The sequence below is a fragment of the Diuraphis noxia genome, unplaced genomic scaffold (genome assembly GCF_037042655.1).
Source record: "Diuraphis noxia isolate RWA-SAM2 unplaced genomic scaffold, SU_Dnox_SAM2 contig0002, whole genome shotgun sequence".
Taxonomy (NCBI): Eukaryota; Metazoa; Arthropoda; class Insecta; order Hemiptera; family Aphididae; genus Diuraphis; species Diuraphis noxia.
This window is the reverse complement of record NW_028301712.1, coordinates 47,042,163-47,057,080: the sequence shown is the minus strand read 5'-3', so window position 1 is coordinate 47,057,080 and position 14,918 is coordinate 47,042,163. Positions and strand designations below refer to the sequence as shown.

Sequence of the window (14,918 nt, the reverse complement as noted above, 5' to 3'; positions counted from 1 at the left end):
CCGGACACTGTGCAAGCGGACTTTGTACCCCCGGGGAGGGGACGGTACCGTCGCGGTCTAGCCGTCGGTCACCGGCACCAGCCGATACAGTTGATAGTTGATATACGTTCGTTATTGTCGCGACTCGCGAAGTCGTGTCGTCATTTTTTTGTGCCTTTCAGGCCAGTCGTAAAACCACATGTTTTACTGTCGCGAGCAACGCGAAACCGATGTGCTGTCGCCGTACGCCATCAGTGTTTTAGTCTAATACACCTGAGCCTCGCTGCTCATTAACCCGTCGCGCACGTTTTTGTGTTCAGCGATTCGGGTTTGTCGGTCACCCGTGCCGATACCACGACTTATTGTCGTCGTCGCCCGCGCGTCATATATACGCCGTGCGATTAAGCCGTGTTCCCCACGTGTTCGCGCGCTTTGTCGTTTCCGTCCGTCGTATTCGTCCATCGAATCCTGTCGGATCCGTCGTTGTGTGCGTCGTGTTTACGCCGCGCCGCCACCGAAGTACCTTGTACGGTCCCGCGATCAGATCATCGCTACCGTCTCTCGTCAGCTCGCCTAGCTGCGCAGTACGAGAAGTCAAGTTAAGTCCATATCCGTGATACCGGACGTTTATACGCGTCGGCTCGCAACATTACGCGGTCGTCGTCAGTTTTTCGATCTCGCGTTGTTAAAATCGCCAACCACGCCGTTCATCACGCGGTAAGTCACGGGGTCGTTGGCCAACGGTCGAAATCGCCCAAATCGACGTTCGATGTTTCGTCGCAGTCCGTTTTTAATCTCCGTCAGCTGATTGCCGTTCCGGGCCAGCAGTATCAACCCGCCGTCTCATCTCTAATCAGGTCCATTATCAGGTCGTACACCACCTTTTGTTATTGTTCTTTTTTGTTATCATTCGCAACACGCGAAACGTTATTATTAATTGTTGTCGAATTATACATTAGTTTATTGATCTGCCGATCGTATTGTGATCGCGCATTATTATTTTACTAACCCTAGCTGTTAAGCCGTATTATCTGCAGAACGTCACAAATAAATTGTTCTGCCATTATTTGTATAAATATTATTGTTGTCGTAAGTCATAATCTTTCACCCTTCATACCTAAACTCAAATACTAGAACCAACCCAATATATAGTCCACTCTCTCCCTCCTACAGGGTTCCCGACGGTACGAGGTAAGTATTCACACGACCGACGCGTGTCGTGTTTGGCCGCCGCCAGTGCGCACACACACACAGACGCACACGCGTCACCCGGCTAGATGTGCAGCCGCATCGCACATTGTTTGGTCCATCGGGCCGGATAGTGTTTCTGTGTGTTTACTTCATTGCAATCATTCACTATTAAAAGCTCACACATTTGTTTTGTATTGCTGTCGTCATGCCACCAAAAAAGGAGGAGGATCCAGAAATTGCTTTGACACGAGCTCGCGCCAAACGCGATGTCGTATTGAAAGCAATTAAACGTATGCACGCTACAGCATTAGAGGCACGCGCTGATTGCGACAAAGTACCATCACTTATTACTCACGCCGATGAGTTGGGTAATCTTGTCAAACAATTTCAACATCAACAAGATGTTATTATTGATGCATTACTCAGCCTGGACCGTTTTAACGAATTTGAACAGGATGACTCGGTTTTTACGTTTATGGATTCCATGCGTCTTGAAATCAAAACAATTGTCGCGAGTGCCGCGAGTGCCGCTCCCGCGAGTGTTTCCGGAATAAAATCGTCGTTCTTCGCGCCCTCGCCACAACAATTCGTTCCGTTACCGAAAATCCAGTTACCTACCTTCGCTGGTAGTTTATTGGAGTGGCGATCGTTTCGCGACATCTACGTGTCTCTCGTACACGACAACACGAACATCGGCGACGCGGAACGATTTCATTATTTATTGTCGTGCTTGTCGGGTGACGCTCTCGCTGTTGTCAAATCAATACCGTTGTCCGCAAATAACTATGCACTCGCTTGGGAAGCATTGTCCGCGCGGTTTGATAATAAGCGCTTGTTAGCTTCGGCACATTTAGACAAATTATTTGCATTCAAACCTATTGCTCATCAGTCTTTACCAGCTTTGACATCGTTTATTAATACGTTCAAAGAAAATGTAGCTGTAATCAAGGCGCTCGGTGTCAATGACCTCTCAAGTTTTTTATTGTTCCATATGGGTTCCCGTGTTCTCGATCCGACGACAATTCAATTATTCGAATCTAATGCGTCGAGTTCTATTATTCCGACATTTGAGGAGTTACTAAATTTTGTACAACAGCGGTGCAGAGTATTAGAAAACATAAAAAATTCTAGTAAACCTGACAGTACCGTAAAACCGTATGAAAAATCTAAGCTGCCGTTTCACAAGACGGTTGTACCAAGAAAATCAGTTTTTGCCGCTACCACGTCTACGTCGACCAAGTCAAGATCGAAAAATTGCCTGTCATGCAATAAAACTGACCACAGTATTTATCAATGTCCAAGGTTTCTCGAGATGACCGTTGAGAAGCGACGAGAATTCGTTTTGTCGCGAAAATTATGTTTCGCGTGCATGAGTCCGAATCACGTGTTGGACACGTGTCCGTCGACAAAGGGGTGCCGCATCTGTAGTAACAAGCGTCATAATTCCTTACTACATCTTAACCACGATCAAACATCGGCCGCGGTCAAAGCCATTCAAGGTAGCAAGGCGGTTGCCAGCTCAGGCCCTTCCGTCGACCAATCGAGTTCGTTTGCGGGTGCTGCGCGCACCAACTCCACAGTCGTACTCGGTACGGCTATAGTTCATATCAGGGACGCTTGGGATCAAGTTCATTCTGTTCGAGTGCTACTCGACAGTGGTTCCCAAATTTCGGCCATGACAACCGACTGTTTCGCTCGGCTAGGGTTACCCAAACGTCAGTTTAAATCCAATATTGTGGGTCTTGCTCAAAGTCCAGTTGCTCAAGTACAAGGTGTCACAAATTGTCAATTTTCATCGCATTTTAAGCATGATTTATTCCCGTCGGTTGACTTAGTCATTCTCACCCAGATCACCGCTGCCATGCCATCTACACGGTTGCCGGCGAGCGTACGCGAAAGGTACCGACACCTTTGTCTCGCCGACAATGATTTTGACATTCCGTCGCGCGTTGACGTGTTATTCGGCGCCGATATTTTACCAAGTCTTGTTCGCCCGCACGCGGGCATCGAACATCACCCCGGCCTACCATCGGCATTAGAAACTCAACTTGGTTGGATAGTCTTCGGATCATTTGCTACACCAAACTCGTCATCTGTATCCGCGTTGACCACCACCGTCAGTCCGCCGTCCATTGCGGAATTATTACAAAGGTTTTGGTTGGTCGAAGAACCCACCGCACCATCGTTGCCCACTACGGAGGACCAATGGTGTGAAGAATATTTCAAGGATACTACCACTCGCGATTCGACAGGTCGATTTTGTGTCGCTCTACCATTTCGTCATTTATTTACCGACTCAACTCCAGGTCAAGATACATTATGTCACGGTCTCGGAGATTCGCGCTCCATAGCGTTGAAACGATTTTACAATCTGGAACAACGGTTGGCCAAGGATTCCGTTTTGTACTCGGCTTATCGAAAGTTCATGTCCACATATCAATCGTTAGGACATATGGTTCCAGCCCCGGCACCTGGCACATATTTCATCCCGCATCACGCCGTGCTCAAGGCCGACGGTGACATGTCCAAAATACGCGTCGTGTTCGACGCTTCGTCTGCGTCGTCATCCGGTCGCTCCTTGAACGATGTATTGTGCACCGGACCGAAGTTACAAGTTGATTTACGCGATATCTTACTTCGTTGCCGCATGCACAGGTACATTTTGTCCGCTGACATCGTCAAAATGTATCGACAAATTTTAATTCGTCCACAAGATCGGACATATCAACATATATTTTGGCGTAACTCGCCTAGCGACGAACTCGTCGAGTTTCAATTATGCACCGTCACGTACGGTCTCAATTGCGCGCCCTATCTAGCCATACGCTGTCTGCACGAGCTCGACAGCCAGGACGGTCATTGTTTTCCGCTAGCAAAACATGTCCTCACTCGAGCTACTTATGTCGACGACATCGTTATTGGCGCCGACACAGAAGAACTCCTGTTACGTCGAAAAGGGGACATCGTCGGATTACTGCACAGCGGCGCTTGTGCACTCAGCAAGTGGACTAGCAACAGTGCAACCGTCCTCGAATCTGTTCCCACCGAGGACCGTGTACAGTCCATGTCATTCGATCCGCGTGAGGAACACGGCGTCAAGGTACTCGGCTTGCATTGGGACACAGACACAGACCAATTCGTATATCATACCAGTATACAACAAATCTCGTCCACGAAACGGCAGGTGTTGTCCATCATCGCGCGTTTGTTCGATCCCATCGGTGCTCTGGGCCCGATGTTGTTGTGGGCAAAGTGCTTCATGCAGTCCTTGTGGTGCAATAAACTCGGATGGGACGATGTTATGTCTGACGAGCTGCGAACTATGTGGCAACAGTTCTGCACGGAGTTGCCTCTTCTGTTCGATTTAAGTCTACCGCGTCACATCGACGCCACCAGTTATCAGGACATCCAGCTGATTGGCTTCGCGGATGCATCCGTCAAAGGATACGCGGCTACCATTTATCTCCGTTTTGTCCACGCGCCCGACGACATAGCCGTTAAGTTCGTCACTTGTAAGACCAAAGTTGCCCCGTTAAAAGGTTCCACCGTCAACGAGGAGCTTTCCATACCCCGACTGGAGTTGTGCGGGGCTCTGCTATTGGCCCAGACGCTCAACCACATACACTCCGTGTTGTCATGTGAAATTTCGATATCCCGTTTGCGAGCATGGTCAGACTCATCGGTTGTTTTGTCATGGTTGACGTCGGATCAAAAACGTTTTAAGATTTTTGTAACCAACCGGGTCGCCAAAATACATCATCTGCTACCGGACTGTGTTTGGAACTACGTAGCAACGAGCGACAATCCTGCAGATCCAGCTTCCCGTGGGCTTTTGCCAAAATCAATGCTGTCATCATCTATCTACTGGAACGGTCCTGACTTCTTACGACTTCCTGAAGATCAGTGGCCCCAATCGAAATTTGTTCCGCTCGCTCCGGAACAGCTGCCAGAGACCCGGCCGAATGTCATCACGACGTTGGTCGTCAATGTTTGTCCACCATCGCTAGAATTTATTGCTCGATTTTCGTCGTTCGCCAAAATGCTGCGCGTATTGTCTTACATTTCGCGCTATTTGTGTCATCGTTTACGTCGGGAACCTGTTCGTGTCGGTCCAATTACGTTTGCCGAACGGGAAAATGCTTTATCAATCGCCGTGCAACGCACGCAACAACATTACCTTGCGGACTTATTCAAGATGTTAAAAACCAAATCCATAATTTCACCGCCGTCCCTGGCGCAATTGGCACCCTACGTCGACGAAAAGGGTATCATCCGAGTCGGAGGCCGTCTGCGTTACTCCAATGTCAGTCATGACGCCAAACATCCGATTTTGTTGCCGCGATCTTCGCATTTAACCGACCTGATCATTCGTCATTACCACCTGTCGTTTTTGCACGGTGGCTCAAAAATGATATTGTCCATGTTATGTCAAAAATATTGGATTTTATCGGGTCGCGTGGCAGTTCGTCGTGTCATTTTTTCATGTGTGCCGTGCACACGCCATAAGGCTGTCCGCCCTCAACCAATGATGGCTGACTTACCATCCTACCGGGTCCAGCCCCATTGACCGTTTTCACATGCCGGAACGGATTACGGAGGACCGTTCCTCGTAAAAGAACACCGTCGTCGAAACGCGCAGTCGGTCAAGGTCTACCTCGCGCTATTCATTTGCATGTCTGTTAAGGCGGTCCACCTTGAAATCGTGTCGGACCTCAGTACTGAAGCCTTCCTCGCCGCCTTAGACCGTTTTGTCGCAAGGCGAGGGATTCCATCCCACATGTACTCGGACTGCGGCACCAACTACGTCGGGGCCGCGCGCCAGCTAAAAACGTTGTTATGTGACGCCAAGGCCCGAGACCGTCTGTCGTCGCATTTAGCTTGCACGTGGCATTTCAATCCGCCTGCAGCGCCACACTTCGGCGGAATTTGGGAGGCTGGCATCAAAAGTGTTAAGTTCCACCTCAAACATGTCATTGGTCATCAGGTGTTGACATACGAAGAATTCTATACATTGATCACACGCATTGAGGGTATTTTAAACTCGCGTCCGATCACGCCGATCTCATCCGACCCCCATGACTTGACCGCATTAACGCCAGGACATTTTTTGATTGGACAGCCGATTCACGCCATGCCCGAACCAGACATCACCGATGTCAAGATCAACCGGCTGAACAGATGGCAACTCATCCGTCAGTGCCATCAATCGTACTGGAGGAGGTGGTCACGCGAATATCTGTCCACGCTACAAGGCCGCCAAAAATGGTTCAAGACGTCCACAAACCTCTCAATCGGCGACATGGTCATCGTCGAAGCCCCAACCCGTCCACCTACCGAGTGGCGTCTCGGCCGTGTCACAGATGTCCATCCAGGTGCCGACGATGTCGTTCGCGTGGTGTCGGTTCGTACTCAGGACGGCGTGTACAAACGCCCGGTCGTGAAACTCGTGCGTCTACCGGTCGGGCCCTGAATCCCGTCCTTATGTCCTTATATTCTATGCCCTCATTGTGTAAATTATTTATTTACTTCTTTTTATTTTTTTTTGTTGTTATGTCTATTATTATTTTTTTGCGCCTCAGTAGCTCTCTGGCCTATGTTATTCATGTTAATCATTTAGTTGGGCAGATGTTAACGGGCTAAGCCTTTTGTATTATTCCGATATGTACTTTGTTTTGTATTCATATTTTTTTTTTTTATTATTATGTACGATCTGATTGGTCTGCTACGTCGATCTTCATGTGATGGTTTCTTGAAAGACACCTGGGTCTTTCAACGCGGGGAGGAAATGTTGGGTACACAATCAATTTTTTTGTATTTTTGCGCGATTGTGTGCGATACGTCCATATCGCAATGTTGTCACCCTGCAGCTCCGCCGCCGGACACTGTGCAAGCGGACTTTGTACCCCCGGGGAGGGGACGGTACCGTCGCGGTCTAGCCGTCGGTCACCGGCACCAGCCGATACAGTTGATAGTTGATATACGTTCGTTATTGTCGCGAAGTCGTGTCGTCATTTTTTTGTGCCTTTCAGGCCAGTCGTAAAACCACATGTTTTACTGTCGCGAGCAACGCGAAACCGATGTGCTGTCGCCGTACGCCATCAGTGTTTTAGTCTAATACACCTGAGCCTCGCTGCTCATTAACCCGTCGCGCACGTTTTTGTGTTCAGCGATTCGGGTTTGTCGGTCACCCGTGCCGATACCACGACTTATTGTCGTCGTCGCCCGCGCGTCATATATACGCCGTGCGATTAAGCCGTGTTCCCCACGTGTTCGCGCGCTTTGTCGTTTCCGTCCGTCGTATTCGTCCATCGAATCCTGTCGGATCCGTCGTTGTGTGCGTCGTGTTTACGCCGCGCCGCCACCGAAGTACCTTGTACGGTCCCGCGATCAGATCATCGCTACCGTCTCTCGTCAGCTCGCCTAGCTGCGCAGTACGAGAAGTCAAGTTAAGTCCATATCCGTGATACCGGACGTTTATACGCGTCGGCTCGCAACATTACGCGGTCGTCGTCAGTTTTTCGATCTCGCGTTGTTAAAATCGCCAACCACGCCGTTCATCACGCGGTAAGTCACGGGGTCGTTGGCCAACGGTCGAAATCGCCCAAATCGACGTTCTATGTTTCGTCGCAGTCCGTTTTTAATCTCCGTCAGCTGATTGCCGTTCCGGGCCAGCAGTATCAACCCGCCGTCTCATCTCTAATCAGGTCCATTATCAGGTCGTACACCACCTTTTGTTATTGTTCTTTTTTGTTATCATTCGCAACACGCGAAACGTTATTATTAATTGTTGTCGAATTATACATTAGTTTATTGATCTGCCGATCGTATTGTGATCGCGCATTATTATTTTACTAACCCTAGCTGTTAAGCCGTATTATCTGCAGAACGTCACAAATAAATTGTTCTGCCATTATTTGTATAAATATTATTGTTGTCGTAAGTCATAATCTTTCACCCTTCATACCTAAACTCAAATACTAGAACCAACCCAATATACAGTCCACTCTCTCCCTCCTACAGGGTTCCCGACGGTACGAGGTAAGTATTCACACGACCGACGCGTGTCGTGTTTGGCCGCCGCCAGTGCGCACACACACACAGACGCACACGCGTCACCCGGCTAGATGTGCAGCCGCATCGCACAATAATATTAATTAACTATTAATGAGTAAATAATAACATATATTATATACGTGTAAAGTGTGTATGATGAGTATCGGAGCTCGGACCGTTTGTGTTTCCGTGATTTAGTGCCTAGCCGAGCAGGTATTATTATAATAATTTGGCCGATGTCGACGGCCATCGCTGCTCTGCTTTGGCGTGTATGACAAAAATCCTTATCGAGATTTATCACGACACGTGTTATCAACCGTGAATTAAATTTACATAATGTAACATATATTATTATTAAGTTCGTAGTTTAACGCGTGCACATAATGATCAAGAACGTCCTCGAGGAGATTTAGGCTACGATAAGTTATATACATAATATTATAACATATGTGAAATTATAATGAGATTGTACTCCTTTTGCTTAACATTTTGAGAGAATATAGTGCACTGGTTGTTATTTCTATGGCTCACGCGCATCATAGACAAATCCTATTCATACAAAATAATTTTTTTATGTTTTTGAGTTATCATATTGGAAAAACATCACTAATATTAAATGACGAAAATCATAGTGAAAAATATTTTTGAGGGCAGGTATGACGTATCAGTTTGTTCAAAGATGATTTCAAAACAATTTATTAGATATCCATTTCAATTTACAATATTTATTTGTATTTTAAAAATCAAATATAAAGTGAAATAATTATTTAATTTAAAACCGATATGTAAATTTTTTGAATACCGACTATTATGCTATATCTTTTTTGTAATAAATAATTTTACACTGCAATTACTCAAAAATACAAATTCATGAATTCTTTTTATTTATGTCAAGAGTGAGCCTAAATGAAAAACATATATTTCGTTGATATCCTCTTAAGAAAATCGAAATATTAGTCATATATTTAAGTGGAAAAATTATATTTTAATATAATATAATTTTTCCACCTGTCTATAATTTTTGAATAATAATATTATTGTTACCTTCGCAGATGTTTGTTGAATATTATGAGAGCCATAAGCACGGTGTTTGCAACTATTCCCAAGCCGACCAATGTTAGTGTTATAGTAGCCTCGGATTCTCCTTCTGGATGGCATTGAAATGCTCTACTGCCATTGGTCAGGGTACCGTTAGGTCCAGGATTTCGAAGGTTGGGCGCACCAATCATCACCACCGTTCCTCCTCCTGTAAAAATCCAATTATATGATAAAAACATCTAAATTACTATCAAGTATTTTCACAGTTTGTATTAAGGCTACCTAATATTAAACATATTTTAAGTAGGTATTATATCTATGAATGGATGTATGGTGTGCATTAAGAATTATAAAAAGTATTTTTTACGACCTTTGTGCATTAAATAATTGCTATTTAAATATACAAATAATGTAAAAACCACAATTGTATAGGTACACCTGATACAGGTAGGTAAAATGGTACACAATATACTAAATTTTACATTTTATACATAAAATCCTATTCAAATTTCAAATACCAAAGTTTGAATTAATCATATATTATTTATAATTAGAACAATTTGTACTGAAATACATAAATTGTACTTCATTACAGAGAAGTGTTTTGTATCGTCTAATTATTAGCTACGTCCATATTAGTATACACCCATTTAGTAAAAATATTACATTAACCATGTGCTATGCTAATTTTAAACAAGTAATAATAGTAATCATTTTTAAATGTCTTGTAATAGTATTACACTAACCAAATCAATTATATTATTTGTAAAATTCCTTTTGTTTAAATTTAAATTATTTTAGTTCTTTTAAATTTATAAATTAGGCAGGTACATAATATTATTTTAACAACAATTGATTAAGTCATGTAATGCATAACAATAATTTATTGTATATTATATTATTGGAAATGTGTTGACTTTCTCAATTATAAGAGTAAAGGCTATACCTATTGAAATGTCATCAAATTGTCGCAACATGCCTTGAAAATCTTTTTCTATTATGACCTTAATTGTTTACAATGATCGTTAGCAATAATCGAAATAATATTATAATCGTATTAAAATCGTAAATATTGATATACAATTTTGCTGTTTCGACATTTAATTTCATTAATATTGAACGAATGTGATTTCAGTAAAAAATTATTGTCAAATCCTTTTCTAGATAGACAGCTTAATAATAATATTATAACCTCTACACATTTTATGTTATACAATATAATATTACTACTTTTATAGTAATAATGATAATAATTTATAATATACACCATAGCATTTTACTCCCCCCCTCGCCGTTTTCCAGTGCATGGAACATTCAAACAAGTTTTAGCTACCATTATCGTACAGATTCTCTTTAACCATGTTCTATACTTGCAGTGTACTAAATTACATATTATTAAACTAGATAGGTACCCGGTATAAATAATTGATTTTGATTATTACACACGTCTCGTGTAGTATCAAGTACTCGGTCGCTGGTATATTCGGGCACGTCATAATTTGCAGCAGCATAAATGTATACCAAGATTTTGAGCATATGGCGAGGTAGTTGCGATGAGGTAGTTAAGATGATAAATATTATATTATATAATACATTTTTTGCGATTTTCGTTTTACTTTTCGATACGGTTCTCATGATGATGATGATTATTATTAAATCTACCAGAAATTTGTCGAAATTCCGGGAGCATAGCTGCTGGCACGGTGCATGATGAAGAAGGGGAGGAGTGTGAAACTTTGATACGCGTTGGTAGGTACACACTGTAATAATAATATGTATTATTATTATTATTATTATTATTATTGTTTTTATTATTATACATGTTGTGGCTTCCCGCGGTTTGCGTTCAGCATATTATAATATTATATGAAAATATTGTAATAACCGTCATCACCGTTAAGTTTCATGCAGAGACGGTGAGTGGAAATCGTTGTTAGAACTTATAATAGTTATAATAATTGTTGTATCACACACACACGATGCATATTATACGACTTTGATAAAGTCACAAGGCACAGCGTGTAATATTATATTTAGCGTTCGGCCATTTCAAATGATATAATATCTGATAAGAATCCCATCATGAAACGCTGTTTAACTTATCAGCACTGCTGTTTTTTGTTTCGCGTACCTAGGTACTTAAAACTTAAATAAAGTTTATATAATATTAATATTATGTCATGCAATAGTATAATACAGTTTTTTTATGATTAAAACCGAAAATTTTTCATAATTATAGATTTCATACCATCTAGTTAACTGGTCAACACTAGTTTACTGCACAATCTCCTATCATCAAAACTGATTTTGAATTAGTTAAAACTAGAATGTACCATAATAATTCACACATTCAGCGGTTATTGCACATGCATATTTTGCAAATTTATCTTATAAAACCTTGACTTGTCCTTGCATATTTTTCAGCTGCGTGGAAGGAAAGATTATTGCTTGGAACTTGATTCATTGCAGTAATGAATACCTATGCGCAAGAAATAAACGTTTTCGAAAACTAATTATCAACACTTAAATACCTACAGTTCAGTTAAGACTAGGTGTTTCATTTAGACATTTAAATACCCGGGTAATTCTAATTTTAACTAGACAAGTAGTCAAAATAACTTTTGACGGAAAGGGGTAGTGAAAACTAAAGTGTTAGGTATAGTTAAAACTACTTTTGACGTCTCAAAAATATGACTTCTGCAGATTGTTTTTCGTGCAATTATTTACAAGAAAGCTATATGAATAATTGTTTTAAATGTACGTTACCATATTATATTACACTGTCCACGAGACAATATTATACACAAATAATATCGATAAGACGTTTTGAATCTTATAAATGTGATCATATCTATCGTAGCTCATTATTAAAAATGTTAAAGTTATCATTTTTTATAATATAAAAATATCATATGGTTCGATACAATTATACAACGAAATTTAATGCAGTACATTGCGATATATAAGCTTATATTATTATTTTATTTTATTTTATTAGAATACACGGGCTAAGTTGTTTTATACATAGATAAAACAGGTAATATGGTTTACAAAGGGAGAGAGAAAAAAAAATAATAATAGTAATAATAATATACATAGGTATACAATTAAAGATATAGATACATGAAGATGTTAAAGTGAATAGTAGTTATTAAGTAGCAATGGGATAATACAGTTTATGGGCATTTCAAAAATAATAGATATGACAGAGCTAACTAAAAGCGAAAGTGGGGTCCAAATTGGCATTATGCATCATACGCCTCATAGGCTCATTTAGTAAGTAGTTGGTGGAACAAAAAGGGACATGAAATGTAGTAATGGAGCGGGTGGAGCGTTGGGATACTTTATAGATTATATTACCATTTGACGAAACCTCTGTTTTGAACGTAATTTTCTGGATAATATATGTTTGTGGCAAGTTTTCTCTTGGTTTTAAATGTTTTTCTTACAGTTGTAGACAGTACTAATGCAGTATTGTCGGTGGATATAATACAAAATGTACATTTTTCAAGCGTTTTTTTTTGTGTGCCTACTGCGTAGTGGTTTACGCAATATTGTTATGTCATTTGAAAATGAGAAGGTTAATGAAAACGAAGTGCTTGTTCATAACATGTTTTCTCACAATAATACATTTTTCTAAATTCTAATTTGCTTTTTTTAGCTCTTAAGGGCAATTGGGGGTGGGGGAGAGGGACAATTGTGATATAAAATTTATGGTAATTTTAATATAGTATTAATTTATTACAATTTTATATAGTTGGCAAAATTGTCTAGAATATAGTTAGGTAGTTTCTATGGATCAAATATTTTATAAATATTTTATATTTTAACGCATTTAAAACTTGATTTATATTAGTTATCAATGTTTTAAAAAAACAACATACCTACTTATAAAAATTAAAAAATTATATTAAAAACTATGTTTTCTGCTAAATCAACGAAGTATTTTAAAATACATATATAATAATTTTAATCTAAGTTTGAGTAAATTAATTTTTATGGGATGAAATTGTAAAAAGAAGGTGAGCATTGTTGTTAAATCATCTTTTATAATAATATCTTCCTTTTACGGTAGTAGTTGACATTTGTTTTAAAGTTTATTTGTATTATTTTTCAAACTTTAAATTTAATTAGACGTCTAATAGTTTAATTTATAAAAAAATGTAGGCACCAATTTGGCACTTCATATGAATTTTTATAATTAGACATTATATGGATTCGTTATCAGAAAATTTATATAATTTGTTACCTACTTATTAATATGATTTACTGTATATTATTATCTCCTGATTACATGTTTACGAAATTACAGATTTTAATGAATAATGGGTTAATACTTAAATTAACTATATAGTATCTATACATATTTCCATTATAAATTTGTATATTGTATATTATACACAACATCGAGGATCCAGAAAAAGTTAAAACATATGGCAAATCGTGGCATTTAAAACTTATTTATATCATAAAGTGTTATTAACATAAGAATAAATTTAAAAATTTAAATGGAATTAACGATTTTGAAAAAATATTTATATATTTTGGTTAGATTTATTAGATAGGTTATTTAGAGTTATGTTTAAATCCAATGCAAATGTTAATCTTTTTTGCATAAAATATCTAAGTTTATATGAGTTAAAGACTATATCGTTGCAGGAATATTTTTATTTTATGTTTGTTTATTTTTTGATATACACATAGAAACACAAACATAGACAATTTACATGATACAATATATATCAGCAATGTAAAGTTTTTTATACTGTTTTTATATTTAAGTTCTGTGGCATAAATTCTAGTGTCCTCAGTACTATATTACTTTATTACAAATTTTATCGTATTATTTAGATAGAAATTTAGCCATAAATTCGCTCTGAAAATTTAGTTTTAAAAATTAATTTTATCAACAAACAAATTCGTCAATACAAATAATAGATAACAAACACGTATAATAATACTATTTGAAATATATTGTTGTCATGTAACAAAACATAAAAAACATACACAATAATACACTTGTGACACTATAAAAAATAATAATACAACAAATCTAAGGAAATGGCATTGTGTCACATCAGTACGTCAGTAAAAAATAACGAAGTGTCATAAAACACAGATTTACCAGTAATCTTATCCAAAGAACATATTTTTCAACTTCCTGCTTTAAAAAAATACACGTTTACTGGTATTTATTTTGAATCAAAATTCCCTAAAAGTCATTTTCTAGAATGGAATATTTGCTGATTATTATTTTATCCAAAATTATCTTTTCTGAATCCTTTTATCAGATGAATTGAATTTTCTTACTGAATAGGTACCTAGTATTTTTTTAGAACTATAATTTAATAAGCAAGTTTCTTCAAGAAATATTATATTAAAAGAAATAAAGAACGATATTGATAATATTGATAGTAGGTGCATATTGATAAAATAGGATAACGAAAATAGATATATAAATAAAAACTAAACCTTAAGTTCTTGGTGTGAATAGAAGATGATTCCTACATGTTAACACCAGACATCTTAGGAGTCAATACCAAACTTCTCTGTCTGGTTTGCATAAGATTAGCAATGTGAGGGAAGGACTTTTTCTACCTTAGATAAAAAAAAATTATCATTGAATTTAAATATAACACATAGATATACATTTAACA

General features: G+C 39.3%; 1 protein-coding gene across 2 annotated transcripts in view; it reads right to left on the bottom strand.

Annotated features, from left to right (window-relative positions):
• LOC107164451 (uncharacterized) overlaps positions 1-14,918 on the bottom strand; it is a 138,523-nt gene that overhangs the window by 70,872 nt on the left and 52,733 nt on the right. For both annotated transcript variants that reach the window (XM_089220499.1, XM_089220500.1), the window contains one exon: positions 9,268-9,469. In XM_089220499.1, coding sequence (XP_089076625.1) covers positions 9,268-9,452 — 185 coding nt within the window. In that variant the 5' untranslated portion in view covers positions 9,453-9,469. The remainder of the gene's footprint in view (positions 1-9,267; positions 9,470-14,918) is intronic.